This window comes from Tamandua tetradactyla, chromosome 11 (assembly GCF_023851605.1).
Source record: "Tamandua tetradactyla isolate mTamTet1 chromosome 11, mTamTet1.pri, whole genome shotgun sequence".
Lineage (NCBI taxonomy): Eukaryota > Metazoa > Chordata > Mammalia > Pilosa > Myrmecophagidae > Tamandua > Tamandua tetradactyla.
In genome coordinates, this window is record NC_135337.1 from 88,753,850 (window position 1) to 88,768,347 (window position 14,498).

General features: G+C 60.4%; 3 protein-coding genes across 4 annotated transcripts; 2 read left to right on the forward strand and 1 right to left on the reverse strand.

Annotated features, from left to right (window-relative positions):
- The first annotated feature begins 309 nt into the window (after window positions 1-309).
- SAMD1 (sterile alpha motif domain containing 1) lies at window positions 310-3,350 on the forward strand. Its single transcript, XM_077119589.1, has 5 exons — window positions 310-1,300; window positions 1,713-2,007; window positions 2,101-2,197; window positions 2,392-2,503; window positions 2,585-3,350. Exons 1-5 carry the CDS (start codon window positions 329-331, stop codon window positions 2,741-2,743), a joined length of 1,635 nt encoding a protein of 544 aa, XP_076975704.1. The 5' UTR covers window positions 310-328; the 3' UTR covers window positions 2,744-3,350.
- A 935-nt stretch (window positions 3,351-4,285) lies between these two features.
- On the forward strand, window positions 4,286-7,493 carry C11H19orf67 (chromosome 11 C19orf67 homolog). Of its 2 annotated transcripts, none has more exons than XM_077119590.1 (6): window positions 4,286-4,803; window positions 5,521-5,665; window positions 5,780-5,880; window positions 5,980-6,165; window positions 6,502-6,636; window positions 7,118-7,493. In XM_077119590.1, the coding sequence occupies exons 1-6, from the start codon at window positions 4,448-4,450 to the stop codon at window positions 7,290-7,292; spliced, it is 1,098 nt and encodes a 365-aa protein (XP_076975705.1). In that variant the 5' UTR covers window positions 4,286-4,447; the 3' UTR covers window positions 7,293-7,493. The 2 variants fall into 2 exon arrangements, with proteins under 2 accessions (XP_076975705.1, XP_076975706.1); XM_077119591.1 differs by having other exon boundaries at window positions 5,524-5,665.
- A 2,894-nt stretch (window positions 7,494-10,387) lies between these two features.
- On the reverse strand, window positions 10,388-12,949 carry MISP3 (MISP family member 3). Its single transcript, XM_077121608.1, has 3 exons — window positions 11,520-12,949; window positions 10,985-11,058; window positions 10,388-10,744 (listed from the first exon to the last, which is right to left on the reverse strand). The coding sequence occupies exons 1-3, from the start codon at window positions 12,046-12,048 to the stop codon at window positions 10,727-10,729; spliced, it is 621 nt and encodes a 206-aa protein (XP_076977723.1). The 5' UTR covers window positions 12,049-12,949; the 3' UTR covers window positions 10,388-10,726.
- Between the last annotated feature and the right edge of the window lie 1,549 nt (window positions 12,950-14,498).

Consider the following 14,498-nt stretch of genomic DNA (forward strand, 5'->3'; position numbering starts at 1 on the left):
CGGCCCCGCGCGCGCCCAGCAGAAGCGGGGCTGTGTGTGCGTGCGTGCGAGTGAGTGAGTGTGTGCATATTTTTTTCTCTCTTTTCTTTCTCTCTCACTGTTTTTTTTCCTCTCTCTCTCTCTCTCTTGCTCGCTCGCTCTTTTTTTTTTTTTTTTTTTTTTGCAAAGAAACAGCAGCGCCGCCGCCGCTCCGCCGAGGCGCTGCGCCCCCCGAGGGGGGGCGGGAGGCGGAGGAGGCGGGCAGCGGCGGAGGGAGGGGAGCCGGGGAGGGGGGCGCCGCGCTGGGAGGGAGGCAGCGCGCACGGTGCAGCCGGGCCGGGCGGGAGGCATGGCGGGGCCCCCGGCCCTACCCCCGCCGGAGACGGCGGCGGCCGCCACCACGGCGGCTGCCGCCTCGTCGTCCGCCGCGTCCCCGCACTACCAAGAGTGGATCCTGGACACCATCGACTCGCTGCGCTCGCGCAAGGCGCGGCCGGACCTGGAGCGCATCTGCCGGATGGTGCGGCGGCGGCACGGCCCGGAGCCGGAGCGCACGCGCGCCGAGCTCGAGAAACTGATCCAGCAGCGCGCCGTGCTCCGGGTCAGCTACAAGGGGAGCATCTCGTACCGCAACGCGGCGCGCGTCCAGCCGCCCCGGCGCGGAGCCACCCCACCGGCCCCGCCGCGCGCCCCCCGCGGGGCCCCGGCTGCCGCCGCTGCCGCGCCGCCGCCCACGCCCGCCCCGCCGCCGCCCACGCCCGCGCCCGTCGCCGCCGCCGCCCCGGCCCGGGCGCCCCGCGCGGCGGCCGCCGCGGCCGCCGCCACAGCGCCCCCCTCGCCCGGCCCCGCGCAGCCGGGCCCCCGCGCGCAGCGGGCCGCGCCCCTGGCCGCGCCGCCGCCCGCGCCCGCCGCGCCCCCGGCGGTGGCGCCCCCGGCCGGCCCGCGCCGCGCCCCCCCGCCCGCCGTCGCCGCCCGGGAGCCGCCGCCACCGCCACCGCCGGCGCCGCCACAGCAGCAGCAGCAGCAGCAGCAGCAGCAGCCGCCGCCGCCGCCGCAGCCACAGCCGCCGCCGGAGGGGGGCGCGGCGCGGGCCGGCGGCCCGGCGCGGCCCGTGAGCCTGCGGGAAGTCGTGCGCTACCTCGGGGGCAGCGGCGGCGCCGGCGGCCGCCTGACTCGCGGCCGCGTACAGGGGCTGCTGGAGGAGGAGGCGGCGGCGCGGGGTCGCCTGGAGCGCACCCGCCTCGGAGCGCTCGCACTGCCCCGCGGGGACAGGCCCGGACGGGTGCCGCCGGCCGCCAGCGCCCGCGCGTCGCGGAGCAAGGTGAGCGCGCCGGGAGGGGGGCCTGGCCGCGCGGTGGGCAGGTGCGGGCGAAGTTGGAGGCGGGGACGCGGGTCCCGGGAGGGACGCGGCTGGGGCTGCGCGCGCGCGCTCCCCTTGCCCGCCGGTTCGACGCCTGGTGACCTTGGCAAGCGCCGTGCTCTTCCCCAGCCTCAGTTTCCTCCGCTGGGGATGCGAACTTAATAGCCGTAGCGACCCCTTGGGGCTAGTGAGCGAGTTTCGGAGGTGATGTTCGGCCTCCGCGGGCTTTCTTAACACGGGGCCTGGCACCGAATGAACGCGTAAAAGTTAGTTTCTGGAGGTGCGCGGGCCCTGCGACTTAGTCCTAGGTTGCGAGGTCTGAACTCGGCGGTAGAACGGCTCCTCACTTCTGTGCGTCTCTCCCCGGCCCCAGAGAGGTGGAGAAGAGCGGGTTCTTGAGAAAGAGGAGGAAGAGGATGAAGACGAAGATGAAGATGAAGAAGATGATGTGTCGGAGGGCTCCGAGATGCCTGAAGGCGACCGTCCATCAGGCGCCCAGCACCACCAGCTTAACGGCGAGCGGGGACCCCAGAATGCCAAGGACAGGGTCAAGGAGTGGACGCCGTGCGGCCCTCACCAGGGGCAAGACGAAGGGCGGGGGTCAGCGCCGGGCAGCGGCTCCCGCCAGGCCTCCTCCATGGCCACCATAAGTAAGGAAGGGGGATCAGGTGAGGCCAGGCTAGGCTGGCCCGAAGGCCAGGTAGACAGGAACTGGGGCCCAGGCAAAGCTCCCCCCGGCAAGCGCCGTTTTTCTTTCCCAGTCTCTGCCACCACCGGACCAGACTCCCCATCCCCGGTGCCTTTGCCCCCGGGAAAACCAGCCCTACCCGGGGCCGACGGGAACCCCTTCAGCTGTCCGTAAGTCGGGGTGCTCCAGACACAGGGTCGGCTACCCAGAACCCAAATGGTGTCACTGCCCACGGGTCACCCTCTTTCTTTCTTTCTTTTTTTTCTTTTAAAGGGGAACATATATTGAGCACCAACTGTATACTCAGATCTTACCTAAGGAATTTGCATTTGAGCTTTTCCATTTAATCCTCTTTTTGGCACAGTGCGGGGCGCAAGGAGAAGCCAGCAGACCCCGTGGAGTGGACTGTCATGGATGTGGTGGAGTATTTCACCGAGGCCGGCTTCCCTGAGCAGGCGACCGCGTTCCAAGAGCAGGTGAGTTCCCAGCCTCGAAGTCCCCTAGGGTCTCTTGCCTGGGCACCCGCCCCGACCCTGTCGTGTCTCTGTCCCGCCCAGGAAATCGACGGCAAGTCTCTGCTGCTCATGCAGCGGACAGATGTGCTGACGGGTCTGTCCATCCGTCTCGGGCCAGCCCTGAAAATCTACGAGCATCACATCAAAGTGCTGCAGCAGGGGCACTTTGAGGACGAGGACCCCGATGGCTTTCTAGGCTGAGCCCCCAGCCTCGTCCCTGCCCCCACCCGTTCCAATACCCATCTCGCCCCCCAACACCCCCAGAGTCCAGCAGTCCTGGACCCGGACACCCTCAGCTCTCGAGACAGATTCCAGTGAGGGGGCATCTTCCCTACTCATCTTTTCCCTGTGTCCCCACCCCCACCCCCACTTCCATGTGGCTCCCACATCTGCACCCCAATACATCCCGTATTCCATGTTGGGGTATGGGGTGGGACAGGGCCTGCTCATTTCATTGCAGGACACCAAACCCAACCCGAACCCTAGGACATTTGTGGAAGGAAAAAAAACAACAGGGGGCTCCCAGTCTCCCCCAAATCCTCCTCAGTTCAGCCAGATGTTTCCTATAAATGTTAATTCTGCCTTTTCATTTTGGTGGGTGGCCTTTCCCCCCTCCCCTACCACCCATGCCCCTACCCCACTCTGCCCTTGGCCTCCAGGCCCAGGGAGCAGCTGGCGGGGGGGATCCCTGAGTCTTCCCCACCTCCTCCTTTCTTTCTGTCCACTGTCGCTCCAGCTGGCGGTATTGCTTTTTAATATTGCACCGAAGTTTTTTAAATAAAATTTTAAAAAAAGGAAAAGAAAACAAAATGCCAGGGAGTCTTCTTGGTGAATGTTTCTTTGGGGGGGTGGGGGAATACAGGGGCAGTTGAAGGGAGAGCTAGGAGGGGATAAAGTTGTTTGGGGAGGGATGGAACCGGGCCGACCCACAACCAGCTACAAAAGTGACAGCGTGGACATTCACCTTGTTTTTCATCTATTCCCACAGCCAGAGTTCACTGTCAGTGCTCAGATGTTTGTTGAGTGACTAGCAGTTAACTCTGCTTTATGGGCATTTTCTAGGTCTTAACTCTCTTCGCCCCATCAGGCAGGCAGCACATAAAACCCACTTTACAGATGCGGCAACTGGCTTAACATGCTTAAGATTCCCCTGGCAGGGCGGTACACCCCTCTGGTTTTTTGCCCAGAGTCTTTAAACATAATTAACGCATTTGTCTCCCTAGCTGTAGACCTGCTATCCTCAGCACACTACAGAGAACCCGGTGTACAGATGTTGGGGCAGGGTCCGTTCTAGAGGCCGGGCAGAGTCTCCAAGCCTTACAGTCCACTCCATAAAAGGAACAGAAGGAATTGGGCCAAGTGAAGATTTTATCATTGTTAGCACTGGGGAAAATAGCTAATACCTGACAAGTCCCTAGGAAGTTTTTATGGCAGTCTCTTATCTCCATTTGACTTCGGTTGTTTTGTTGCGGTGGTGGTTTTTAATCAATACAGATTGCAAGTTCTGGGACGGAACCCAGATTTTGCTTGGGGTTCCAGGGGCTTGGATGCAGGCTAAAGGCCCCTCCTCCCTGGCAAACAGCTCTCCCCCGAGTCACAGCGCCGGCCCCAATGGTCTGTCTCTCTGGGCCCCGTTTCCCGCGCCAGGTTCCAGGGAGCGCGCGTGGGCGCGGAGTACGCGGACGCGCCGCCCGTGCCGTGCGCCCCTGCCGCGTGCTGAAATTCAAACGAGGCGAACTCCCCAGCCGCGGTGCGGCGCCGGCGGAGGAGTCGAGGCAGGGGCAAAGTTTTGAGCGGGCCGCGCCCCCCAGGCCAGGCAGGAGCCGGCCTCGAACTCGCGGCCAACGAGATCCGAGGACACTTAAAAGGCGCCCGGTGCCCGCCCGGCCCCGCCCCGGCCCCTCGATGGCCACAGAGCAGTGGTTCGTGGAACCGTCACCCCCAGGCTCTGCGGAAACGCCGCCCTCAGAGGACGAGGGATCCCGGGCTCAGTCCTGCGGGCCCCCAGCGTGGACGAAGTCCCCCCGCGGGGCCGGGAACCCGGCTGAGCCCGAGTCCGAGGACGCTCAGGGGCCGCCGCCGCTGCCGTCTCCGCCGCCGGAGGCCCCCGTCTCCACGCCTTCCCCGGAACCCCAGGTCCCGGGCCCGGAGCAGGCGCCGCCTCCTCGCCTCCACCTGGACACCATGTTCAGCCCGGTGGCGGAGCAGCTCCGCTACCTGCTCAAAAAGGCCGACGATTTCCAAAGCTACCTGCTCTACAGGTGATCCTGGGCGGGGGTTCCTGGGTGTTGGGTAAGGAGACCTGGGGGAGAAAGGGTGACGCCATAGGCCACACACACCAGCGTCCCAAACTCTAAAGCCTAAGGAGCCAAGGAGAGGCCTCAAGGAAGCTGGCAGGTTAGGAATCCAAGTGGGGAGAGTGATGAGGACTACCCAGAATTGGGAGCAAGGAATCACCGCCAGTTACTGTCCTGAGGCAGGGTGGGCCCCGCAGTGCCAAATCTCCGGGACTTTCTGTCCCCACGTGTAAATGTTAGCTGCAGTTTTGAACTCTGTGTGTGTGTGCTGGGGAGGGAAAAAAAAAAGCAAAACCCAACGGATCTGGGCCAGATGTGGCCCGTGAGGCTACCAGTTTGAGACCCCAAAGGATAAGGCAATGCCCAGAGCAGGGGAAATGTGACTCCTGGAGCTGTGGCTGTCGAATCTCAGTGTCCATGGGAAACCCCCAGGTTTTGGGCTCTGCCCTGCAGGAATTTTCACGTCAGGCCCAGATGCTGGAGGGACACAGGTCTCAGCATTTAGCAAGTGTTCCAAATGCTTTTGATGGGTGTGGTCCTTGAAGATGGCCTGAGAAAGAACTGGTAATGGAGAATTACGCTGCAGGGGCCCAGACCAGAGACACAATTTTGGCGAGTGGGAATGGGAGAAGTGGGGGATGGGGGGGGACACGTCAGGCAAAAGCTCCCTTCTCCTTCCAGCAGAGACAGAGTGCAGAAGGAACAACTGGCCAAGGCTATGCCCACTTTCTTAAAGATGTGTGAGCCCTACTTCCTGTACCTGGAGGCAGCTGCAAGGAGCATGCCCCCCATCTACGGAACCCTGCAGGAGCTGGTTCGAAAGGGGGTGCGTGGAGCAGGCCCCTGGAATCTCCTGCCCCTTTCCTCTCACTGCCCCAGGTCTGCGGATAGGGGGTTCCTGCAGGCCAGCTGATGCCACTCTGCCCCCTCTTTCATGCAGCTGTTAGAGATCTCCCAACAGCTGGCCCTACGCCTAGAACAGCTGGTCCTCATGTATGCCTCCTTTGGGTTTGTGGACCTGGAGGAGACTGACCCCCTAAGGTAAAAAAAAAAAAAAAAAAAAGAGTAGGAGACTCGGAGGGGGGCCCGCAGAGCCCCTGGGGCCCAGCCTCAACCGCTCATTCTCCCATCTCCTGGCAGCGTCTCCTGTTTCTTCTGTGGGAGATTCTCTATCAGCCCTTCCCACGAGGTGTCCATCTTCAGATACTGTGCCCCAGCCGCCTACACTGCCAGCCGCTTTCCCCGCTACCTCTACAAGAAGATGCGCTGGAACCTAGAGACCACCCCAGAGCCCAACAACCGGCGACAAGAACCCCATGTGGATTAGTGAGTCCCCCTACCAAAATCAAAGTCCTCCCCCTCCTCCGAGGGCCAGTTTACACTTGGAAACTATACACCACCAAATCTTGAAAGGTCAACCAGAAAACCAAGGCCCTTTGAAAGACTGCCCCACCCTTTTCTTTCTTTCTAATATGTCTTCTCATCAAAATAAGAGTCCCTAAAGTAGGTTGCAGGGAGAAAAGCCTCAGTATTGAGTCACATCCACACCTGAAAACTTTAGGGCAACTTTGGATCAGTTTCCACTACTCTTCCAAAGTAAAAGCCCTTCAGGGACAAAGGGAGGAAACTGATCTCTTATTTGCTGTCCCATCCCCCTCCCAGCTACTTCTTGTGCTATCGAGATACCTGGGAGGACAGTGGCAAGAGCCCAGCTAACTCATGTGCCCAAATCCAGAAGTTATGGTCCATAGGACGATGGGTGCCTCTAGGACCGCCTGAGGATGATCTTTATTCATGGTAGGAAAAAGGACAATGGCAAGATGGGTTTGAACTCAGGAGGGTGGGCCATCTGGTCCCAAAAGACCGCCTACCTCCCCAACACCTTAATTTACTTCCCTCCGTAATCATGATGACATTTTACTGTGCCCTTAAAAGTGCTTTTTGCAGACTGGCATCATAATCCATTGAAGTTCAGGTGCCTAGCCCCTCTGTTTTACAGAGAAGGAAACATGCTCTGAGAGGCTGAATTTCCTACCCAAGGACACACAGCTAACTGAGTAATTGACCCGCTCAGGGTCAGGGTGCTTCAGGCTCGCGAAGACAGCCCTCTCTTGGTTTCTCATCAACCAGGAAACCACTTCCCCCCGGGTTTTTTTTTTTTTTTATTTCCCACCCCCAGGTGAAACAAAGCCTCTTTCAGCCACAGCCTCTCGCTCGAGGGGAGGGGCACCTGAGGGGCAGGGGCCGCTCACGTCCCGCCCGTCTCTCCCGGTCCCAGGATTTTGTGCCCGCAGCCACCTGGGGACTACCAGCAGCTGCTGACCATCGGCTTCGAGGAGCCGTCGCACATGCTGGCCACCGACCTGCTGGTGCAGATCCTCACGTGCCAGGCGGGCCCCGCCCGGCCCCCGAGCGCAGCCGAGCCCGGGGCTTGGGCCGCGCAGGGGTCTTGAACCTGAGAGGAGGAGGAGGAGGAGGGTGGGAGCAGGAGCTTGACAGTTCCAAACTCCGGAAGAGGGGGCAGGCGAGGGGTTCCCTCGTTGTCCTAGGGCAGCCAGACTGAGCTTGACCCGTCTGCACCGGGTCCCGCCCGCCCACGGGGCCCTGAGTGCAGCGGACACACCAGTTCTGTGTTAAATAAAAGAAAGGAAGAGGTCACGAGCTCAGCGTCTGCTTGGAGCGTTGCCGCCCCTCCCTCTTAGGGCGGGGAGACCCACCCGCGCAGCCTTCTGGGAAGTGTAGTATCTGGACACAACCAGAGTACACCGAGGGCGGACGAGGGCTGGGAGCATGCGTAGAGGCGCCCATGAAGCCAAAAAGGAAGTGCCGTGCCCGTCAGTAATCGGAAGTCTAGGCGCACGAAGTTTCGGGTAGCTGGGAAATCCAACGCCTACAGGAGGAAGAGACCCGGAGCCACGCCTATGCCCATGCGTTGACCCGGAAGTGATTTCCTTCTAGTGTCAAAGACTGCATTTCGTGTTTTGTCCCGGTACGGAACCTGCGCTCGATTTCCGAAGCGCCAAGGTCAGATATACCGCCGGCGGCTTTCGGGTCCCCGTTACCCCATGAGGTCTCCGGGGCGGTGGGATGGGGCGCGGGCGGGACGAAACTGCCATAAGAAATCCCAGCTTGCGATCTCGGAGCCTCACCCTAACTTTGTACCGAAGAGACTACGGTTGAGAGGGGTGAACTCGTCTGTCCAAAGCCACCGCGGCGAAGGGGGGAAGCTGGTCCCTAATCTGGCCTTTCTCCTCGCAGGTGGGCTCTTGTGGGTGTGCCCTTCCCGATCAGGATGTCACCCTTTCAGTGAAGGGACGCCCCTTAGAGCCCCACTTAGACTTTGCGAGTCGGGGGAGACAACCAGAACCCGGCCCTGAGGCTCTTGAGCCAAGAACTTGACTGCCTGGTGGTATTATAAGCCGCATTTTACAGAGGAGAAGTGAGAAAACAGCTTCAAAGTCCAGGTTTGAATGAGTTCAAGGGCGGGTCTGAAGCCCTGGGCACTGACCAAGGTAGCCCCTGCTAGATCTCCCTCTGCTTTAGCACACTTTTTGTCCAGCGCGGTCCAATAGAAATATAAACTGAGCCACAAATAAAAATCACGTTTGTCCTTTCAAGTTTTCTAGTAGACACAATTTAAAAAAATAAACACCAAGTTCGTTTTAATGTTTTTCTTGAACCCAACCTAATCAAAGTACTATTTCAGCGTATAATCAATGTAAAAAAAAAAAAAGGATATGTCCGTTTACCACCTTAGCAGCCCTGGCTCTCCGCTGCCCGTCTATCTAAGACATCCCAGAGTCACTGTCAAGCATGTGGTGGGGTCAGGAGACAGGTCCTTGAGAGAGTGACATACCCATTGGCACAATTCCGCGTGAGCCTTTTCTTGCTCTCTTTTATTTAATTACCTTTCATTAGCCATTTGCTCTTCCCCCACATAGGGCCAGGCCCATTGCCAGGCCCAGTTGGACAGATCTAGAATTTAAATAGTGCCTTCAAACTTTCCTGGAAGCAAACCAAGTGTCTATTAATGGAAGAACAGATAAACCAAGTGTATATACATACAATGGAATATTATTCAGCAGGCGAAAAGGAATGAGTTTGCAGGAGTGATGCAAATGTTCTAAAAATGATCATGGTGATGAATACTCAACTATGTGATAATATTGTGAGCCACTGATTGAATACTATGTATGGACTATAGGTGTGTGAAGATTTGTCAATAATTTTTTTTTTAAGGAGTGAACTTGGGGTAATGGAAAAGTTTTGGTAATGGAGAATAGTGAGGGTAGCACACCATAGTTAACATAATTAACATAATTAACACTACTGACATGTATACTTGAAAGTGATTTAAATGGGAAATTTTATGTTTGCATATGTTGCCAGAATAAAAAATTTCAAAAGCCTGTGGAACTTTACAACATAAAGCATGAACCCTAATGAAACTATAAACTATAGTTAATAATATATTTTATATCATCACTTATAACAAAAATGCCACACTAATAATGCAAAATGTTACTAGGGAAAACTGTGGGGGGGGAGGGGCGGGGGGTTGTATATGGGAACTCCGTAGTTTCTGCCTGGTTTCTCCCTAAACCTACAATTGCTGTATCTTTAAAATTAAAAAAAAAAAAACTTTCCTGGGTCATAATAGACCTTTACGAAGTTATTAAACCATAGCCATATGCCTCAGAACAAAAACACACAGGTACAGTTTTGTAAACCACATAGGGTGTTCTCAGACCCCTTGAAGCCCATCCAAAAGGGACTTCGAACCCCTCATCCAGGACAAGAGAGAAATTAACCAGAGCTGGCAAGTTAACAAGCACAGGGCCTATTGCAAACAGGGCTCATCTCCCCTCCTCCACCAACATAATTTTAAAAGATTTTTTTTTCCTAAATGGGCCTAATCTTTTGAAGTCTGCTAGATATCTCTTTCAAAAGCTAAGTTTAGAGTTGCTTTCCAAGAAGCAGAAGCTCACCCATTCCCAACACACTGCTGGCGTCCAGGAACACCTACCTACCTGTGCGTGGAAACCTGGAATCTGTTCCCAAGCACACCCCACTCCGCGCCCCTCCCTATTGCTGAGTGCGGGCCCATTTGCCCTTCCTAATACCTGCCTGGCGCCTGCTGTGAGAGCTGCAACTTCTGGGCAGGTTATAAATGGGCCTTGTGCTCCCTTGCTAAGGAGATTGTACTTATTTATTTATTTTTTTGTAGCTATTGTCTACACCCTCAGGGCGGGAACAGCCTCTTATCGCTCCTGCCTGACCAGCGCCTGCCAGGGTGGGTACGCCTTTGGTACCCAGGAATTTGGAGCCGCAGAAAAATGGAATGTGGAGCGCGTGCGGCTGTTCCGCCGCCGCAGTTCGCGCCGGTGCCGCCAGGGGGCAGCAGGCCCTGGGCCGGGAGAGGCTGGTAGCCGCCCCCCACCCACCTCCGCCCCGAGCTGGGAGAGAAGAGCGCGTTCCCGCATTCCCTCATTCCTGACTTTCCGCCCCGCCCTGGGCGGTGAGGTCCCAGAAAAAAAAAGTAGCCTGCTCCGTCCAAGAAGAGGCTTTATTGGAGAGGCGGAGGGGTAGGAGGTGGGGGGTGGAGGGACCCGCCCGAGGGAGAAGCTAGTTGGGTTTGCAGAGTTACCCGGGAAAGGGCTGGGCAGCCTTCCTGACCGGGTTAGGGGGCTATGGTCAGTTTTCCAGATGGGACCAAACAATTTTATAGAGGGGACTGGTCAAGTTCACCAAGCCAGGCGATTTCATCTTCTAGGGTGCAGACGACGCGCACCCCTCTCCTTGTCTCCCAGTGATCCGGAGGGTCCCCCCACCCGGCTCCTCCGACGGGCATGTTACTTCTGGCCGGGAGGCCCGGGCGACTCCAGCCTCAAGGCTTGCGCTCCACCTGGGGAGAGGGGTCCAGGCGACGAACGGCCTCAGCCACGCACCCCACCCAGGCGCAAGGGTTCGGGTGACTTGGGGTGCAGGACCACCAGCCCCTCTTCTCTCCCGATCGCGCCTGGGACTTTGGATCGGGGGCGGCGGGGCGGCGGACATGCCGCTTCCCCCTCCCAGCGTCCCGGAGCTGCAGAGAGGAGTAGGGATGCGACCACTGCCCGAGCCACGTGGGGAAGGGGGCGCCCACCTGCTCCAGACCGTTCTCCGAGGCCTTTCTGCGGGGGGGCCAGATAACCTCCAGCTTTCCGTTGCCCCTGCTCGCTGCGGGGGGAGAGGACGCTCAGCCGGGCCAGTCCCTCCTCTCACCAGCTGGTGGAGGCTGGGACCGCGGAGGCTGGCCGCACCCCTTAAACACACACAGGCGTTCACCCCCCAACTCCCTTCCCCTGGAGGCCTCCACCCAGTTCTGGGGACCCAGGAATCGGAGGGAGGAGGGAGCCCGAAACCTCTAAGGGAGGGTCCAGGAGTGTCGGAATTCAGGCAGGGTTCCTTGGAATCACCCCTTCCCCAGAGCCCGGGGCGTGGGGGGAGGGGTGCGGTGGACCACTCGGGGTGCGGGTGCAGCTCCCGGGAGTGGGCAGCCCAGATGGGTGCACAGGAGACCCGGAGCCTGGGCGGGGATCCCCCCAGGGACTGGAGTTGGCCAGCCTGTGGGTGGTGGAGGGAGCGACCGGAGCCTGGGGTTTGCGGGGGACCCAGGCGTCCCGGCGCCCGCGTCTTACCGGTGAGGCTCGGTGCGGGCTCCGCGAACTCAGAGGTGCGGTAGACGCTGCGCCGCTGGCGCTGCAGCTCCCGCTCCCGCTCGCGCACCTCGCGCACCTCCAGTTCCAGTAGCGACGGCGCTGCTGGTGGCGGGACGCCGGCCAGCACCGGGCACCGGCTCCGCGCGCGGCCTCCGGACTCCGGCAGCTGTTGCGGGCCCGCCGCGCCCCCGACCGCCTCGAAGAAGCGCTTGAGCTCGCCCAGGGGCGGCGGCGGCCGCCGGGCGCTCGGCTCCGGGGCCGCGGGGCTCGCCAGCGCCGCCTGGCGGTGGGCCTCCCGCTCGATATCGCGCTGCATCTGCGCGCCGGCCCGCGCGCGTTCCAGGGCGCGCGGGAGCGCGGGGCCCGGGCCGGGCAGGCTGAGCACCGGCCGCACGCGCAGCTCCACGAGTTCGCGGCCCGCGCGGCCGGGGCTCAGGCCCCGGCTCCGGCGCAGGCTCTCCTCGCGCTCGCAGCTGCGGCGGATTTCGCGCTCGATGGGCGTTTCCATGCGCGGCTCCTCCGGGCGCAGCGGGAGTCCGGGCTGGGGGTCTTCCGGATGTGACCCCGAGGCGGGCGTCTCCGCGCCACTGCGGGGACCCTGCCCCGGGACCTCCGCTCTTGGTGCTTTGGACCGCCCGGGGCTACCAGAGTCCGCAGCTACGCACCGCCAGGCCCCCTCTGCGTCTTGCCTCTCTGATGACCCGCGGACTTCGCTCTCTTGCTCCGGGGTCTCAGCGCCGTCCTCCGCGGAGGGCGTGGACCCCTCGCCGCCCGGCCTGGGGACTTCGGTGTCCTGCTCAGTGGCAGGCCCGGGGGCCTCGCAGCCCAGCGCTTCGGATGACCCCAGGGCTCCGCTCTCAGGCCCGGGGGCCTCGGTGTCCAGGGATGGGAGCAGCTCCGAAAGCTCTGTTCCCAGCGCCGGAGTTCTGATGCCAGAGCTGGGGCACCGTGCCCTGCGCGGCACCTGTGGCCGCGGTCGCTGCCCGCGGGTTCCAAGGCGTCGCCCTCACCGGCCGCTTCTCTGACCCGCCCCTGGCCCACAAGAACTGCCCCTGAGGGGGCAGGACAGCGCACCGCCCCCGGCACCTGCCTGGAGGACGCTGGCCCCACCCTCGGGGCACCGGATTTCGACCACTGGAGCCGCCCAGGTCAGCTCAGGGCACCAGACTAATGGAAGAGGGTTTCCCTAGACCCGCTGGGCGCCACCCTGCTACCTCTGCGTCCCCATCACTGCCAGGGAAGCTTGACCCCAGTTGCACGCCGGACTGGACTTCTTGTGGGAGTGTCCCTCGAAGCCATCTTCCCGGCACCGTGTCAACCCCGCCCAGCCGGTGCCCCGTCCGCCGGCAGTGATGCCCCCTGGTTTCGGGGCGCTTCCTCTGCCTTCTACCCCTGTCGCGCACCGTTCCGGCTCGAGGGAGCTCCAGGAGCCGCCTCCCAGCACACCCTGGTCTCCCTCTGGGTCCCTGAGCCCAGCGAGGCTGCGAGCGCCCTAGCCTCGAGCCCAGGCCACTTCCGCTCATTCGTCCCTGGAAAAAGTTTGCGAAGCGTCCACCGGCCAAGTGCGTTTCCAGTCCCGGGCAGGAGGAAGCCGCCGTCGCAGCGCGCCCAGGGAGAGCGGTAGCAATGAAAGGCGGTCACCTTGGGTCCACGCGGCTGGGGACATCCGGACTTGAGCAGGAGGCATCCAGGCTGGCGGGAGGAAGCAACTCCCTGCGGTTGGGACTAGGGACTGTCTTTCATGGTTGACCCTGCTTCGGGACACTTTCCATTACCTTCACCCTGCTGGAAGCAGGCTCTCCCCAGAACCAGGGCCCCTGACACCGTTCTAGGGGGGCTGGGGAGAAAGGCATCCTTATCTTAAGAAAGTGTGTGTTGGTGGTGGTGGGGGGGTGGCCCACAGCCTCAGGGCCCCCGGATATCCAGCTATCTGATCACCCCATCTTCCACCTCCCTTGTGTACCCTTTCCGCCCGCCTTCTGGCTCACTCCAGCCCTCCATCCTCTGATGGTCTCCCATGGAACTAAAATCCGTTCTCTCTTCCCATCGGGACAGATAGACCTGTGTAATGACCTAGAAAGTCCAGTTCAGTTCCGAACATTTTCAGAGGCCTGGGAGTGATGGCTATAATGGGGGAGTGGGGGACACAGGTAAATCCCAGCCTACAGCTGACTCCCAGTTCTGTCCTGCAGAGCGAGGGGCCTTGTACTCACACTAGGGAACACAGCCCAGCATGTTGGAAGCTCTTTCCATACCTGTCTGCCAGGAGTCCCCTCTCCCCATCTGGCCAAGGCCTTAGGGGTCTGACCAGTTTTATTATGGCAGGAAATTGTGGGGTCCCAGATACCCCATGATCTAGAAGAGGATGGTACAGGATTAGGTGGGGGCCGTCCCCTCAGCCCCCATGGGGAAGATTACAACTCCAAAGTTGGGGGTCAGAGCAAGTGGGCCTTCTTTCCAGGCTCAAATCAGAATTGCACAGCGTGACCGGGGCTACAGTGGGGAAACACCCAAGGCAGTGGTTAAAGGAAATATGGAGTCAGCCGAGCCAGGGCTTGCTGGCCCTTTAAGAACAGGACGGGGGATCAAGCAGGGCTCTCAAGACCTGGGTGCTCTCCAGGGAACCTTTGTCACCACCACCCCACCCCTAAAGGCTTCTGAGGGGTGTCCAGGGCCCCAGAAGCTGATTGATCAAATCCATCCCTTTCACAGAAGAGAAAACTGAGGCTGCGACCCAGGCAACAGTTTACCCACAGTTCCAGAATCCTGAATCTGGATCAGCCCCTCCCCTCTCCCAGCCCCAAGCCAGAGTCCCAGGTGGGAAGGCCTTAGCCTGTCCTTGTGTCCAACCATGTATGTGTGTGTGTGTGTGTGTGTGTGTGTGTGTGTGTGTGTGTGTGTGTGTGTGTGCGCGCACTATGCCATCCTGCACCCACATGGGCAGCTCTTGCTGAACGG

Coding starts and splice junctions, on each gene's coding strand:
- C11H19orf67 (XM_077119590.1), top strand. CDS start 4,448: ATGGCCACAGAGCAGTGGTTCGTGGAACCGTCACCCCCAGGCTCTGCG. Junction 5,666..5,779: donor AGGAGCTGGTTCGAAAGGGG/GTGCGTGGAGCA, acceptor TCTTTCATGCAG/CTGTTAGAGATCTCCCAACA. Junction 5,881..5,979: donor GAGGAGACTGACCCCCTAAG/GTAAAAAAAAAA, acceptor ATCTCCTGGCAG/CGTCTCCTGTTTCTTCTGTG.
- MISP3 (XM_077121608.1), bottom strand. CDS start 12,048: ATGGAAACGCCCATCGAGCGCGAAATCCGCCGCAGCTGCGAGCGCGAG. Junction 11,059..11,519: donor GCCCGCACCGAGCCTCACCG/GTAAGACGCGGG, acceptor CTCCCCCCGCAG/CGAGCAGGGGCAACGGAAAG.
- SAMD1 (XM_077119589.1), top strand. CDS start 329: ATGGCGGGGCCCCCGGCCCTACCCCCGCCGGAGACGGCGGCGGCCGCC. Junction 2,198..2,391: donor GGGAACCCCTTCAGCTGTCC/GTAAGTCGGGGT, acceptor TTTTTGGCACAG/TGCGGGGCGCAAGGAGAAGC. Junction 2,504..2,584: donor CGACCGCGTTCCAAGAGCAG/GTGAGTTCCCAG, acceptor TGTCCCGCCCAG/GAAATCGACGGCAAGTCTCT.